We start from the raw sequence: 17,054 nt of genomic DNA, 5'->3' as shown, positions 1-17,054 counted from the left end.
TTTTAAAAAGTAAAGGAGCCAAAGCAGTAGCAGAGAGCCAGAAAGAGGATGGGAAGGATCTTAGAGTGACAGTTGTTGGGTTCCTACTGAGTTATGCATGGCTGAACGGGGCAGTGTCTGATGCCTGGATTAAACTCTTCTTTGTTCTAAGTAATTTAAAGGTGTCAAGTTATAAAGAAAAATAAAAATTACCTATACTTAATGAAAGGACATGATTGAAACCATTCCAAATTACAGAGAAATGGTAAGATTAGACTGAAAAGTAAGAAGAATTTGGTTTAGTTTTGTTAATTAGTTTTCATTTTCTGCGCTGTCCACTTACCAGGATAAATGCAACAGTACCTTTACAACCCCTATTTATCCCACTTTCAAATCTTTCAGGAATTTTCCATGGCAAGATCACACCAGTCCATCACAACAATTAGCAGTAACGTGGTGTGTTACCTGACTCAATATCCTGTGACAACTAACCTATTGGTGAGAAACACTGGGCTCATTGCTGCTCTCCCTAGTGTTTTGCAGCCTGCTGTTCAGTTTGGTGTTTCTACATTCTTCTGCTTGATGCAAGAAAATTACTGAAGGGTAAAAATTTTTTTAGAAAAAGACTTACTTGTAATATAAGATTTCTTGACTTTCCTGATTCCCAAGATAGATGGAAAGTAACATTATGTTTCAGATAAGGAGTCTTGTTGCAGGAGGAAGGAAGGAAGGAAGGAAGGAAGGAAGGAAGGAAGGAAGGAAGGAAGGAAGGAAGGAAGGAAGGAAGGAAGGAAGGAAGGAAGGAAGGAAGGAAGGAAGGAAGGAAGGAAGGAAGGAAGGAAGGAAGGAAGGAAGGAAGGAAGGAAGGAAGGAAGGAAGGAAGGAAGGAAGGAAGGAAGGAAGGAAGGAAGGAAGGAAGGAAGGAAGGAAGGAAGGAAGGAAGGAAGGAAAGACTAAGAACAGCAGTCTGTGATGCTTTTCATTTTCTGTAGAGAATTCTGATCCAGCTCTTTAGCTAACACAGATTACTCTGTCTCCCAGTTTTGCCGCACTGGCTGGCACATTGATCCTTCTCCTCCTTTCTATTCCACACCTACTCCAGCCATCCTTGTGAGAGGAGGAACAGCAATGGAGAGTTAGGTGCCTCTGCCACCACACATCTGTGCGTGCTTGGAGAGATGAGACAATGTGGGACTTGGGGTATTGCACATACCTCCCAGCTGGGACATCAGGTAGTATCTCCATGTTGACAGCAGAATTTGTTCTGCAGTGGCTAGAATGTTAGTAATCTATATTACATGGCAGCTAAAAAAAATTACAAGAAACTACAATGGTCCTTTTTGTATAAAAGGATAAATAGAGCATTTTATTAACACTTTTTGCAGCAACAAAAGTGACACAGTCCACATCTTTTTCATTAAACACAGCAAAAGCTATGGTCACATTTTACATCACTTTGAGGCACAAAGCAAAATATTTTATTTCTTAAGGTCAGGGTATGATTTGCATTTAAAAAAGAAAAAGGAGAAGAAACAATCCTCAAGTTGTATATTGCGGTAGCAGGGTTTCCAATCACTAGCACAATACAATGAACAGACCAAGAATCCAGAATGGATTATTACATAGAATAATAATCATTTGATTGAATTAAGAAATGGATTGTTGTTGTCATTTTAGAGTATTAAGAAGTGGTCTGGTGTTGCTAACTTCAGTTTGGTTCAGTTTGGTTTAATCCCAGCAACCCCAAATATATACAACAAGCTAAACGAAGGTTAATATATAGTCTAGAAGATTATGCACTTGATAATGCATTGCACTTATTGCTTGGTACACTAATGTTGCAGTCACTGTTGAGTTCTGCTAAAAAAACAAGCATGATGCTTGTTGGCTTCTTTCAACCCAACACTAGTTATTTGCCACTTTGGTTTATTGTGAGTTCATATGTTACTCATATTCAGTGTCCATTATTATTAGGTTTAATTGAAAGACAATTTTTATTTTTTTTTTTAATTTCAGGGATCTCTAAAATAGCAACATTTTCTATAATTACAGTATCTTCAATAAACTTATATATATGTATGTATACAACTGTGGCACAATGTGTAAAAATATGAAAGCTATTAAGGGAAGAATAAGGGTTAAATTATTCTCTGTTTCTTCTATTGGCTTCAAAATATTCTGCAAAACAAATACATCCTTTTTCATAGGGGTACTTGCCCATAGTAAATTTCTCTTTGGACTTTTGTAAAAGACTATATATTTTTCTAGGTTATATTGGTTTTTTTCTCTAACGACACCAGTAGAAAGTTGGAATACACTGCAAAGAAAAAAATAATAAAGCTTGTTTTTTGATAAAGGGATTTGACAGTCTGCATCAAGTCTGACTTAGCATTATATATTGTTTTATATTAGTTTACAAATGCAGGGAAGAACACGATAATAACTATAATTTCATAAGATTCTGTAAAGAATAGAAATAAGAATTTGTGCCCAAACATTCAGTATAAAACTCCTAAATAATTCCTTTATCCATCACAGAGTAGCCTGCAGCATGTAATCATGCTAAACATACAATATGCCCTATTTGTTCTTTAGGCTTGATACAATTACCATTGAAGGAACTGGATCAATCCTCTGTAAGTGCCTAGGACTCAACCTTTCTTCTTGAAGAAAGCTCTTGTCTTAGACTAAATACATAATTCCTACATTGCACTGAGTAAACAAGTGTATTTAACACAATCTCTTTCAATACAGTGTAACAAATATATAAGTGCATTTTTAATGATCAAGTAATTTTGGCTTTCTAAAAAGAGCATTAGATGTGCCAACTTGGTTGCTTAGTTGTGCTTTAATCCTTAGTTACGAGTTTTAGCTCTTGTATACTGTAAGTATCTAATTGCCTCTACAGTTTTGACCAGTAAACCCTTAAAACTCTAATGTTTCTAGAACAAATATAACCTAATGAAAGTGATGACGTCACAACTCATACAGATTGCACTTTAATGGATTTTTTTACAGTAAGACCTTCCTGTTTGATATGTGTTTACATGTTTATACCACATTTTATTTCTGTGTGCAAACAATCACAATGTATTTAATCACAAACACTACAAAATATACCCAATATTTAGGTTTGTTATGAATAATCTCCTCCCTTGTAGTTGTATGAGTCTTGTACTTCCTCTTGTACAAATTCCTCTTTTTTCTCCCAACCATTAGGCCAGCCACCGTTGACCTGGGTTGTAGCACCATAAGACTTGGTGGTACCATAATTTACATAATTCTGAGTAATGTCCCCTGTCTCTTCAGCAAGTTCGTCTTCATGAATGAAGCCACATTTCTCTTCACTTGTCTGTTCAGGGTCTGCCCAGGGTTGTTTCTCTCCTGAAGCAAATATGCCATAGAAGATAACACCTCCGTAATGAACTAAAGCAGCAATGAGGAAGACATACTGCCACTCTTCACGTGTCTGTAAAGAAGAGATTTGCTAAATCAGACTAGTGTATGGACTTCTTTAACTCCTCTGAGCTGAAAGACTCAAATTAGGGATTGCTGTAGTAACCAGCACAGCTAAAACCTCTAAGTGTCCGGTTTCCGATTATTTATATCCATCTTTCTTTGAAAAATCACTATTCATTAGCCTACAAAAGCATTGACCTAGTGAGCATATAGTGAAGCATGATTCCAATTTGCAAGTTCCTGAATGCTATCCTCTGGAGGTCCCAGACTCTTAATATGGATATTCTGGCAAGTTGTACTATGGAAAGGTCTTTTTCTTCAGACCAATGGTAAGAAGATTTAAAAACTGTATTGCCATTTACCTTGTTCTTTGTCATTGCTCCGACAATTATAGGGCAAACCATTCCAGACAAGGTCCCGACTCCATTAGAAATCCCCATTAAGATGCTAGCATACCTCGGGGCAATGTCTAAATGGTTGACATTGAATCCTGCAATACAAAGGTCAGCAAACATTAATACCAAAAGCAGAGCATTACTTCAGTTCTGAAAAGTAATGCTATCACTTGACAATTTTACTAGGACGTATTTGGGCTGTTTAATTACATTTCTTTTCCTCTAAAAGGCTTATGATGGTTAAATAATCCGAGAAAGACTCTGAATTTTCACTTTCTTTTAAAATTATTTTATATTATAAAAGGATACTGATGTTTCCTTTTCCCAAAACTGCAGTTAAAAAAAGATCCCAGTGGAGATTGTATGGAGTAGACAACCCAGAAGATATTTGGCTAGAGAGAAAGCTCATTTTTTGGCAGGGTCATTCATGAGCATTTAACCCTGTAAATAACATGCCATTTCTCCTTTCAACTTGTCTTTTCCTTTCGTGTTGCTCACATTTTTCTTTTTGTTGCACAGACCAGCAGAAGGGAGTTCTCTTCTGCTCTTAAGTGTTAAAATGAAGAGAGTAAAAAGATAGTGTCTAGGATTTATTTATTAATCATTTTTATAAATATTTGTTTGTTCTCTTGCATTTCCAGCAGCCTGATTCTATTCAAATTTATGCAATAACTATTTAAATAAGCTTAGGAAAAAACATATGCTTCTCGGAAGCAATAGAACTCATTGTCCCCAAAATAAGCACTTGAGTAAGTGAAAACAGAAAGCAAATCTTTGGATGCAGGAAGATAATAAAAGAGAAAAGAGAGGCAGTAGGATGTGGATAACTGTTAGGGGCAGTGCAATACCCTTTTCCAGTTGTACAAAACAGGAATGATCCCTTAAAAATTACGTGGGATTAAAACCAGATTTGACTAAGGAAAGGTTAAATGTTTGGCACAAAAGAAAGAAATCCTCTTTTAGACATAAGGAACCAGCATGGGAGAGGATAGTAATATCACAGTGGGAAAACAAGGGAAGATCAGGTGACTTGTGTTTGGGAAAGGCAAAGGCAAAAGGGGGGATATATCAGCAGGAAAGGGGAAGAGCTGGATTTTAAATCAGAAAAAAATCACTAGGATTTAGGCTCCAAAGTAATAAATAATGCAACACTATCAAAACATTAATATACAGTGGAAAGAAATAGTGCAAGCTTAGGTATCATTATATTATATCAATCCATTTGTGCTATATGATTAATGTCAAGAAAAAGCTGTGGTGTACATTGGCACCTCACTGAAAAGAAAGTCTCATTTACTGCAATGAATGTGGAAAAGATTGAAGTATTTGAACAAAAATAATCTAATATAAAAGATGTGCTGATTGCCCTTTCCTTTGTGATGATCATAAATAATGCCACTTGCAGTTCTGAGGTTTGTTTAAATTGCTGTCAATTAATAAAAATCAAATGGGTTATCCTATCTCTTAAGATAAACTAATTTACCAATAACAAAACATCTTACCAGATATGGCGAATCCACTAAAGCCTACAGCAAGCACTAAGAATGAAATAGCCACTCCTTTACTGTGAGAATATCCCACCACGAGAAGAAGAGTTGCTTCCATACCAAAACCTGGGGGAATCATAAGGAAAATTGGGTTTAATTCCCTCCGAAATATTGCAGGCCTTAGGGTATGGCAATATTTCATAGGAAGACAGAGGCAAAACATTACCTCAGAGCAGAATATAACCAGGTATTTCTTTCATCCCTAAAACACATATTCTTGCTATCTCAGATAATCCTGATTTTATTCTTTATATGCTAAGTTATTGTTACTTCCTGTCAATTTTAAGATGAAAATAAATACTTGTGATTTGGTTAAGTCCTTCCAGCGAGCCATTGTGGGAATGTACACGAACCCGCTTAGGAATTTTGCAGTTGTTATCACAGTCAGGATTCAGCTCGTGTGACTTTTACCTCTCAGAAGTCAGATTTGAAATCTCAGGCAGTTTTCTGGGCTCTTAGTGTGAAAGGTGTTTAGATGAGGAGCCAAACTTCAGCAAATAGCTGAGAGGTCAAATTACCCCCAAAAACTTATTGCTGCTTCAACTGTCTAAATGCATTTTCAAATACCAAACATCCATATTGAAACCAGGAATATGAACAACTGTCTTTACATTTATTTAGTAACCACATCTGTAATACACAAAAAAATGCTCAAAGTATTGCTGCGTAAGTACATAAAACCATGCAGCTTGTTTGCTGTATCCAGCATACTATGTGGGCATTGAGTCTGTGCAAGAAGCTTTTTTATAAAGTAGGAAGGCTTACCTCCACAGTTCATTATCTTTCTCACATTAGTGGTTGAAAGAATCTGCCTGCTTCTTAAAAAGTCTGCAATTTGTCCCCCAATAGGAACAATAATTGTCATCACTAAATGTGGAACAGCAGATAAGATACCCACCTAAAATAATAATTACAATTAGCAGAGTACAAAGCATAAGAAAGTATTGATTTTTCATTTTTCTGCAGCATTCAGCAACTAATTTGACTTGAATTCCAGGCTACGTGCTAAAACTAAAAATCTTAAGTCAGTTTATTAAATGAACAAAACTGGTGAACTTAACTTGTCATTGTCACTGGTGATCATTAACTTGTCACTATTTTGTGAAGGACAGCCAGAGTTTTTACCAATCTCTGATGCTGCGACACTTTCGTTTATAGATTGTTTCACAGTTTATATATAAGCTAATGTCTTGTTTTCCTGACTTACAGCCCCACTGCCCTTTCTTTTCAGAAAATTTATGACCAAATGCATTGAACTGAATTGTTACATTTTTGTTGGTGGCCTGTTTGGCAAAGCACTGCCCAGCAAACCTGACATGCTTCAACAGATTCCCTGTGGACCATCCTTGTGCACAAAGGCCATTTGCTTTAGATTTCTGACCATCCCTTAGGCTTCAAATTTCACAAAGGCAAAAAACATGCCTGAGAAACTCTCTATGTAGAGGTTTTCTCTACTCTTCAACTAAAGTTGTGAAATGTTGTATTTCACTGCAGTTGATATATGCACCAACCATGTTGTGACAGCTACCTTCATGTTAATAGATATTTCTCCCAATAAGCCAGATATTAACTATGAGATAACTGTGGTATTGCAGTTATTGCTTTGAGGTCTTCCTGACTAAATGATAACTATCCATTTAGGAGCATCCGTATCCACAGCAGATGAAAGCTAGCTTGGCTGACATTGATCCAAAGCTCTGCTTTTCTTTGAATACGCTCTTAAGAAAAATATTCTAGAGCAAAATGATCAGATTAATTCTGTGGGATGTGACTATTCTTACTGCATGTGTAACAGATGTTTCAAGCAAAGCAAAGCTTCGTAAAATACCTCCAGCTAAAGATGGATCCCATCTTTAAATGCAGGATGGCATTGCAGAATTGTGACAATACTCCATAATATTGCAGCACTTCAGAAGCTACTCATCTAGTTGTCACTTACATGACAATTTAGTGTGACAACAGCTCATGCAGCATTATCTAAAGAATACAGATGACTCAAAAGCACAAGCCCCTGTCACTTTCATAAGAAGCAAACTGGTGCTAGTAGAGTTTACTTACACCCTGGAGGCTTGTTTACATGTATCCATATATAGATTACAGGTCTGATCCAAAATTCATGTGAATTATGTGGAACCTTGGATCATCCCTAGGTCTCATGTTTTGCCACTATCTCTTTTGCTTCTTAAGTGGCCAAGGGGAAGCAGTTCTCACCACATTAAAGGGAAATATAGGAAGTTGATAAATTGTGCCAACCTTCCTAAAACTAGGTGGTCCTCCTTTGTAAAACACACATGGAAAAAGGGACCACTTGTCAATGTTTTCTTTACATCTTTGGTGGGATCCAGCATCCCGTGGGGTGTCAGGGACAGAGTGTAACAGATCTCTTGGTACCTTTCTACTACCATACATGATCTGGTTTCAAGCACTTAACTGAAGGTCTTTTTGCAGTATGACCCTAAGGAGATAATCACTAACTCTCATGCTGTCTTCACCTTCCCCTGCCCAATCCTTTGTTATTGTTGTTACTTCACTTACATGTGCCAGTCAAGGGAGCAGTAACTAGAAGGGATAAGATTTGAGACTTGTAAAACCAAGATAAAGATACAGAACAGTTTTCCTTCCTCCTCCTCCTTAAATAACACAAGTGTAGCTCTGATATTTACTTAGCTAAGATAAAAGCTTTACATTATTTTTACATACCTTGCTTATTTCAAATCCAAACACTTCCTCAAAGTAAGCAGGCTGACTAATAAGCAGCAAGTAAAAAGTCCAGCTTCTACAGAAGTTTGCAACAATTATTGCATAGACTGGCATAGATGTAAAAAATTTTCTCCATGGAGTTTTATATTTCTGAAATAAAGAAAGGGGGCTCCAGTCACCATTTTGATCATTATAAACTTCCTTTATCATTATCTTCCCTTTTTCCATCTGTTATTTTTACTTCTACCAACAAGCTCATTTATGCACAGCCTTCTGTATCAGAATTCCAATGACTTTAGTTAACAGCAAGTACATGCATCCACGTTTGGATGAACAAGGTTTAATTTAAAAACATAATCAGTAAAAATTACTACAAAATGCACAAGTGGAGAAACTCAGTGATAGCTGTATCCTGACACTCATGTACAGGTACCATGATATCAGTCATGTAACCATGAACATACTAAGCCCAAAAGATTATGCCTTTAAAAGACAATGTTGCAGTTTCTAAGGCAACAGTCAGGTTGTACACTGTAGGTGCACTGTTTCACCCAGACTGATTTTAGGCATGTCTTTTAGCATTTAAATCTTAATCCCAGCATTCTGAATAATTTCTTTTATCAAGCCTCAGCTGGACTTGCTTGGTCAATGTATTTTTTTTATTTGTTTTATTGTATTTTTAAAATGAACTGCATAATGAAAAAATCCAAAAAGGGCAGATGGACAGAACTACAATCCTGCTGAGTCCCAGCACCTCTCCATGAGCCCAGGGTTTTGCCCATCTGTGTTGATCCAAATACAGGATCCAGACCCAGATGAGTATTTGAAAGTCACTTCAGCAAGGTTTCAGGTTGAATTTACTCTACTGTTGATTTAAATACTGGCTATTCTTCAAAGAAAACGAGTCCACAGATAGACATATGCAGTAGCTTGTATATCTGTTAAATTACACTCGAGTGAGACATAAGGATTAAGTGTGACTTAACTCAGGAGAAGCCAACCAGAAAACTTGATACTATGGGAAGAAATTAATCACTTCCAAAAAATGTTTAATTTAAAAGCAACAATAAAACAGAAAATATCCAACCTGAGTTAGATTTATGTGGACATCCTTTGAAATGCCTAATTCCATAGAATCATAGAATGGTTAAGGTTAGAAAAGACCCTGAAGATGATTGAGTTCCAACCTCCCTGCTATGAGCAGGGAAACCTCCCGCTAGACCAGGCTGCACAAGCCTCACCCAACCTGGCCTTGAACACCTCTAGGGAGGGGGCATCAACAACCTCCCTGGGCAACCTATTCCAGTACCTTATGACCCCAATGGTGAAGAATTTCGTCCTGATGTTGAACCTAAAACAATATTTTCAAAGCACTTACAAGAAACCATAATCACTGCTGAATTCTAGTCGGTATCAACCAAGACATTATCTCAAGAGCACCTAAAAATGTCACCTGTTAATGAATTGACTCTGTAATATTTCCAGTTCCCTATTTAAACTGGATCAAAGATTTTTTTACTACAAGAAAAATGGTTTATTCCTGAGTTCAGTCAAGAACCAATGATCTGACCAATTAGAAAACATGATGAGGAGTGGTAGTGAGGGTCAGCTCACTATGGATGGTGTAAAAATTTGAGCAGATGAAGTGAGATTAAGAACCAATTTTTTTTACTTTCTGGAGTTAGTAAGCATGGTGATAGTTTCATTAAGGTTTTTCAATAGTTAAAGAAATAAGAAAATTAGTATTTAGTATTATAGGACTATTAAGTGGCTAGAAAATTCTCTGAGTTCATGGGTTTTTAGGAGTTGCTGAGAACCAAACCAGAACTGGCAGAACTGAGTCAGATTCTAAGAGGCTTGATAGCATGTTTCCAGCAACATTACCACGACAGTGGGGAATGTTCCCATGGCTGTCCCAGCATGCTCTGCTTGAACTTGAACTACAGTGACTATGAAAGTTTCAATAAAGCTGCAGTTTCAAAAGTAGCTGCAGGGTTTATTTTTATTTTTTTTTACTTGGGAGTAGAAAAAGAGGCCTAAATTCCATGAGTGATCTGCTAGAAGAACTGGAACCTGTAATCTCTTCATGCAGAGCAATATCCACCCAGAAATCCATCAGCAGATTTCAGATCCCTGCACTCCCGTAATAGTTAAATTGTTTAAAACATGCTTTTCTGTCTTTAAAAAATAGTGTGTTTGATTATTTTTTTTCATTTCTATTTGGGTTTGTAGGTGGGGTTTTTGTTGGTTTTATTACTATTTCATAGGAAACAAGTGTCTGAGTAATATTCTTACTTCCATTGCACCTAGGAGGTTGGCACTCTCTCCAATGCTTTCTTCTATGTATCTTCTTTCTTCATCTGTGATTGTAGGATGCTTTGCAGGACTCTCATATGAAACCAAAAGCCAAAACATGTACCAGACTATACCAAAACTCCCTTTGGAATGGAAAGAAAGACTTGAAAAAGAAATGCACAGTAAAGCAGCAAACAAGGAAAAAGTCTGTGAATAATTATAACAAATGTACGTGGCAGTTGTTACTGTTCTACTGAGTCATTCTAACAGCAAATCTGATCCTATAAAAAACATTTGTACAAAATACTTTTACAGTTAAAGCACAGTGGAGTTTCCTTTGTTTCATTTACAGAATGATTTCACTGGAAGTGAATATTCACTGATATTTTAACATCAATTTGTACAATGCAGTGCAATGAAACAGCTCTAGTCAATGTCACCAGACTGTAAATGAAGTTCCATTCTGCTTTAAGTGACTGTAGTTTGATTAGTGCACTAAATTTTTTACCTGTAAAATACAAGATTGGGGCATTGTTTTCAACATAGCAGTGCACTTCCAGAGTAGTTTCTTAAATTTCTCTATGGTTTCCCCCTAATTCACATCAGTTTTACCCTGCAGAATGAAATCCTTTGGGCCTTTTTTTTCCATCGGTGTAAGTTAAGGTCACACAACTAGCATGAATGAAGTTATGTTGGTCCTCAGATAGAAATCAGGACATCTTAGTCAAGGCAGGTACTCTAAAGTTCTAGTTGTATAAATGGAGTGACATTACATGAGTTGAGGTTCTATAAATACATGTAGCAGTTTGCACTACTTGTACTAGAAGTGCAAGTTTCACCATGGATTAGTTTCTCTTATTTAATAATGTTGCTTTCCTATTTTCTCCTTTAAATTCAGTTCTTTCATTGTCCTTTTCTCTAGGCTCTATTTTTAGCTTTACAGACCTGCTTCTCTTTTTTTCTTGGCCTCTTAACAGTAGCTTTGACACTTTTAGAAAGGGTAGAGTAAGGTCAGACAATACTGGAGTGAGATGAGCAAAAATCCGTACCATACACATAGAACACTGAAGACCACCCAGTATATTGCACTAGAATTCCAGCTAAAGGCATTGCAATAACAGCTCCTGCATAGGAACCTAGAAAACAAGATGTGTGGATGAAAGGGAAGAAAAGTTCAACCTCAAAATACTTCTATGTTGCAAACTGAAGAGAAAAGTAGAAAGTTACTTACCACAAAAGGAAGTGGTTGCTAACCTACTTCTCTCTAATGGGGGGGCCCACTTGCTCCAAATACCATGGCAGGCAGGGTAGGTGACACCCTGGGGAATGGGTGTGCCACAAGTTAGCTAATGCTGATCAATCACTCACTTCATTGTCTTTGCATGATGTTTTGTTGTTTTTTTCATTATTACAAACCAGAAGCTGAGAACGTTTTACATTTCTATAGTCAGGTCTGAGCACAGCCATAGAAAAACTCCCATTTCTATTAAAGTTGAAATGGGTTTTGCATCTCACTCCCAATCCTTAAAGAAGCCTTATGAGACAGATATAAAGCATAATTCTTTCTTTTTGTTCCCCCTCCCCTTTCCAGGAAAAAAAAAATTTGCAAAGAATTCAAAAGAATGCATCTTAATGCACAAGTACCAGAGTCAAAGGAAGGATGGAAATACAGACCCTCTGGAGTCTTTCTAATGCTGGGCTCATTTCTTCAACCCTCAGTTTTGGTGGCCTTCTAACATTCTTTGATCTAACATTTAAAGTATAATTTAGGAAATACAGATTACTGTTCCACTGCTCTAAAATTAGAAAACAAGATCAAGAAGAGCTTAAAAATGTCATGTGAAGAGAGAATTTTTTCACTGCCTTTGTCTTTAATGAACTTTCTTGAGCACTTAAAGCAAATCATTGGCTCGTATTAGTTGGTTTGATATTAAACCAGTTATTTTTAGGTCTCCCTTCAAAATCAGCTCTGGCATGACAGGAAAACTACACAGAGATCATGACATCTTGCAGTGTTGAAATTATAGAAAATTTAATATTAAATATACATTAATTTTCCACAAAATTAATGCGTAAAATTATTATGATGTGTACATAGTTATATAGAGTAATTTTTAATTTGATGTTTTATTTCCTATTCAAGAAGTAGAAACAATAACTTTTGTCAAACATTGAGATTATCATAAATATTCAGATTATCAGTGTCAATAAATAAAAAAGGTTGTAAAATACATTCTTCTTTGAAAGAAGATTCTATAAACTATTTAGTGTTCATTTCAGACTTTTGTTAATTTTTCAAGAAGAAAACAGTGACAAAAGCATCAGATTGTCATGATTTATTTTAAGCTTTCAGATGATCCTGTTTGAGATGTTTTGCATTCACAACTGCTTTGAAATATATCACAGAAATGAGTGGGTTGAAAATACATTATTTATTTTGTAGTTACCCACTTGTTTCAGTTCCTCTCCTCTGTGCAGTCAGGCACACCTCTGGACACACAGATCACTTTTCATAGAATCACAGAATGGTTTGAGTTGGAAGGGACCTTAAAGATCACCTAGTTTCAATCCCCCTGCCTGAGCAGGGACACCTCCCACTAGACCAGGTTGCTCCAAGCCCCATCCAACCTGCCCTTGAACACTTCCAGGAATGAGGCAGCCACAACTTCCCTGGGCAACCTGTGCGAGTGTCTCACCACCCTCACAGTGGTAAAACATCAATGCATATTTACAAATGTACAGTTTAAGAACTTAATTGATGGTTACCTAACTTTCAGGCACTTTCTGCACCTCTCTTAGAGACTTTTTATGCAGTAAAGTGCATGAGTTAAATCAGTTCCTGCCTATAGTGATACACACAGTGTGTGTTGATACACACAGAAGTGTGTAGCCCTGAGGAACAAAGAACCAGTGATCACAAGCTTAAAAATCTGTATTTCGGTAAAGAAACAAACAAGAAAACAGATTTAGAAGGCAGGATCCATTTTTTTCCACCTTAAATCATGGTAAATCTCTCATTCATACTAACAAGAGCATGGTCAGGGCCTGTGATAGAAACTTAATTTCTTTTTATAGATTTAATATGTGAGACTGGTCAACAAATAACTGTTGAGAATTGCACCAGTATAAGCCCTATCCAGTACAGGATTTCAGTGAAACATCAATGCTAAATGCATATCTAACTGGCTTCTCAGCAAGGGAAACCTTTGCTATGTAATTTCAGAGATGAAGGAATATCAAATAGCTGTAATTCATCCACTGACATCCATTAAACCAAAAAGCATTGGTAAACTGAAAGCAATTCTTATTTCCCCTGAAAAGTTCCAATTGCTGATTAGAAGCTAACGAGTAACTCTCCCGCTTAGTGGTTATTTCATAATTTTTTCCATACCTCTACAAGGCCCTGCAAGATCCTAACAAAGATGACACACCCATAGTGCACCCTGGCTGCAGACGGTATTAACATGTTGAGGGAGGATGTCAGCAGTATAGCAGCACCAAATACTCTGCAAAGGGGGAAAAAAGAAGGAAAGGAAGGAACTTCAGTGTTGTTCCAACTGACTTATTCCACATGTGCTCACATATCAACACAGGTGTATTTAAACATGTTCTTTACATAGGGACTAGACTGCCTGCTGGACTGGATTAATGTCTACTTCCATCCAGTGAAATAACCCATCTGATAAAACCCAGACCAAACCTGGATATATACATCTATTTAGCATAATTTCCTGAGGAAATACATCTTATGCCATCACAGGTATAGATCTTACTCTCCCTATATATATCCCTACTTTTCCCTTTAGTATATTTTCACATCTATTTCAACCAAATCTGATTGAATTTGCCACCCTCTAGAGAAATTAGGTCTCCAAATGGTTTGCTAAACCAGGTTCCCAGGTAAAAGAGGGATTCTTGGTAGTGCTTTGTTGGTAAGAAAGTGGCACCATGAATTCACTGCTTACAAAGCAGAGAAGAATCCACTTTTATAAATACCAAAGACACAGGGAGAATTTCAAACAGAGCTGGGATTTTCTTAGACACAAGAATTAATCAATCTGGAAACACATATCCATAGAAAACAGATACTTCTTTCTGCTGGTTTTTCAGAGGTTACTTTTTGAATATTGCTGATTTTTGCTCCATCAACATCCAAGAAATTTCTTCAAATAAGGCACATTGCAAGGTCCAAATAAATGTATGAAGCAATGATTCATTTTCAGAATTCCACGGCTTTGACTGAATTTTTATTAAATTAATATCTGTCCCTGGTAGGAGGAAGCCTCTTCTCCAGCATTATTATTATTATTATATCATTTTTTCATGTTCATGCATTCCTTTGTTGTGGAAATAATCCCTTCCCCCCCGTTTTCCTTCCAGTGGAACTATGCAAAGGGATGAAGCCAGTAGCAATGACTGGCCACTTTCTCTGTACAACATTATGTAGTGCTAAGATAAATCCTGGAGATGTCTGAGCAGACAGCATCATGGTATCTGATGTGGAACTGATTTGACAGAAACCTTTAACCTTGGCCTGTGTTCTTCAGAAATTGGTGCAGTGCCATAAGTTAGTGAGAAACAGGACTGTGGGCTAAAGAAGCAGGAAGCAGTGCTAAGTTTCAAGATGAAAATTCTTCCCAAAGACATCTATGTTTCACATTCTCTATTTAGAGTTGCAGCTGGATACGAATCTTTAAATAGCAAGCTGAGCATACTTCACTTCTATTTGACAAATATTAAAGGGCAGCTTAAAAAAAAGCTTCTTGGCACAGCCAGGAAGCTTTGTTAAATAGCTCTCAATCTGGTCTCTTCATTCTGTTCCCGGTGATCCCCATCTCATGTTAAACAAGTTCTAGCTGACTGAGCAGCACATTTCTGGCTTTGTGTGGCAGCCTTTCCAATACCTTTACTGGGACTGACTGGTGCACGTGTTTGTGTTGCACTGTGTGGACTATTTTAACTTGAATTCTGTCTTTATTCTTAATCTCTTTGTATGCAAGTTTATATTCCAAAGTCCTGTGCAGTTCATTTCCTTACATTATAATACCCCCCATATGTTCACATAAACCACAATGGTGTCTTGGTTTACATTTACTTTTTTGCTTTATTGATTAATGGAAAAGTTTGGGATGCATAGAAGCCTTGCTTGTGATTTTTACCAATTCTTTGTAAAAATTAAATGTTCCTGTTACCAATTTTTGAAGAGAAACAGACTGTAACCATTCTAAAGGTTTGTAGAGAAAATCCTTGTTTGCTTGGAGGCAGGAAGAAAGGACTGTTCCGGTTGTAGTTTTTCCTGTTCTCTCTCTAAATCACAGTCTAGCTAAATGCCTCATCTAGCAATACAGTTTTACATTTGTGGATCAGTGTAAGTCTTTCTAAATCACTATTCCTGTTAAAATCATGCCAAGATAGAATATTTGAAATGACCATCCATTTCCAACGATGAGATTTACAAAATTGTGATGGTAGGTCACTGTGTCTTTGAGGAAATTTATTCTAGTTTTTTCAGTTCTTTTTGCCACAGCTGAAAGCTGTGTTTCCCAGAATTGCCTGTGTTCTCATGGCCACTAAAGACAAACTGTTTCCTTTGATATATTCCCTCCAGAAGAGAAAAGAAAAACTAGATTTAGGGAATGATCAGAGAAATGCATCTTCTAGATGAAAGCCTTGACTGTCTTTAGACATGCAACTACCAGTAAATATTTAGTTAAATCAAGGAGAAAATAATGAAATAATTCCACAGTGTCACTTGTAAATCAGTTCTCTCTCAGAACTATGCTTTGTTGGGACAACTTTTTTCGAAAACATTTAAATTTTTCCCCCAGAAAAAGTCCTTGGATTTAAGTGTAGAATAAGTTAGATTTAAATTATGGTTCTTCTCAGAAATTGCCTTATTTTCCTTTTTCTGAATGCATATTCAGAATTCATATCCATGAATTTAGTGCATGCCTATGTTAGTGAGTCTGTTTCCTCCATAACTCTTAGTTAAGAGCAAATACATCTTCCTGCATTTGCATTGCATCTCTCGATGCACATCCACAAATACATTCAGTATTTCTCCTTCATGCTTTTTGGTTTTGTTACATTCATTTTACCTCCATAAATACTGAATTCCTCTTCCTAAAAGAGTACTGTGATTTAATTCTGGTTTATGTACAAACTTCCTGGTTTATTGTTTTAAATATCTCATCCAACTAAATGTATTGTGTAGATAGAATAAGAATAATTTTCGGCTACAACAAATATAAACATATTTTAATGCTGCTCACATTCTACTCTACTTAATTGGGAAACTGAACATTCTGACTGTTTCTAAGGCATTTCTAAGGTGTTTTACTGACCCACACATCAAACCCCAGACTTAGGTTCTTTTTTCTTGTGCTTATCTTTTTGTTATGTTTACTAAGCTAATGATTTTATGATTTGTTATGCTCTTTAGTTTCATTTCTGCTTCTCAAATAATCCTCATTTGCTCCATTTTGCTGCAATGTTAACTCCAGACCTGGGCTTGAAACCCGGTTTTTCCTTAAGATCCTTCCATTTCCATGGCAAATGGACAGAATGTGGCATCCCAGAGTCATTTTTTGCAATTGAAGATGGATGAAGGTCATTCTCAGACAGACTTATTTCCCTATTTCAAATGAAACTTTCAGCCTGAGTAAGAGTGCTCATTCTT

General features: G+C 36.6%; 1 protein-coding gene across 1 annotated transcript in view; it reads right to left on the bottom strand.

Annotated features, from left to right (window-relative positions):
• Nucleotides 1–1,316: 1,316 nt before the first annotated feature.
• SLC17A6 (solute carrier family 17 member 6) overlaps nucleotides 1,317–17,054 on the bottom strand; it is a 33,678-nt gene continuing 17,940 nt past the window's right edge. Inside the window, exons 4-12 of the mRNA XM_051622064.1 lie at nucleotides 13,767–13,881; nucleotides 11,607–11,694; nucleotides 11,425–11,511; nucleotides 10,376–10,518; nucleotides 8,081–8,230; nucleotides 6,146–6,278; nucleotides 5,336–5,446; nucleotides 3,801–3,928; nucleotides 1,317–3,448 (exon numbers count right to left, since the gene is read on the bottom strand). Coding sequence (XP_051478024.1) covers nucleotides 3,116–3,448; nucleotides 3,801–3,928; nucleotides 5,336–5,446; nucleotides 6,146–6,278; nucleotides 8,081–8,230; nucleotides 10,376–10,518; nucleotides 11,425–11,511; nucleotides 11,607–11,694; nucleotides 13,767–13,881 — 1,288 coding nt within the window. The 3' untranslated portion in view covers nucleotides 1,317–3,115. The remainder of the gene's footprint in view (nucleotides 3,449–3,800; nucleotides 3,929–5,335; nucleotides 5,447–6,145; nucleotides 6,279–8,080; nucleotides 8,231–10,375; nucleotides 10,519–11,424; nucleotides 11,512–11,606; nucleotides 11,695–13,766; nucleotides 13,882–17,054) is intronic.

Source organism: Apus apus, chromosome 5, assembly GCF_020740795.1.
Source record: "Apus apus isolate bApuApu2 chromosome 5, bApuApu2.pri.cur, whole genome shotgun sequence".
NCBI classification, from domain to species: domain Eukaryota; kingdom Metazoa; phylum Chordata; class Aves; order Apodiformes; family Apodidae; genus Apus; species Apus apus.
The sequence above is the reverse complement of the archived record's forward strand: the minus strand, read 5'-3'. Positions and strand labels throughout refer to the sequence as shown.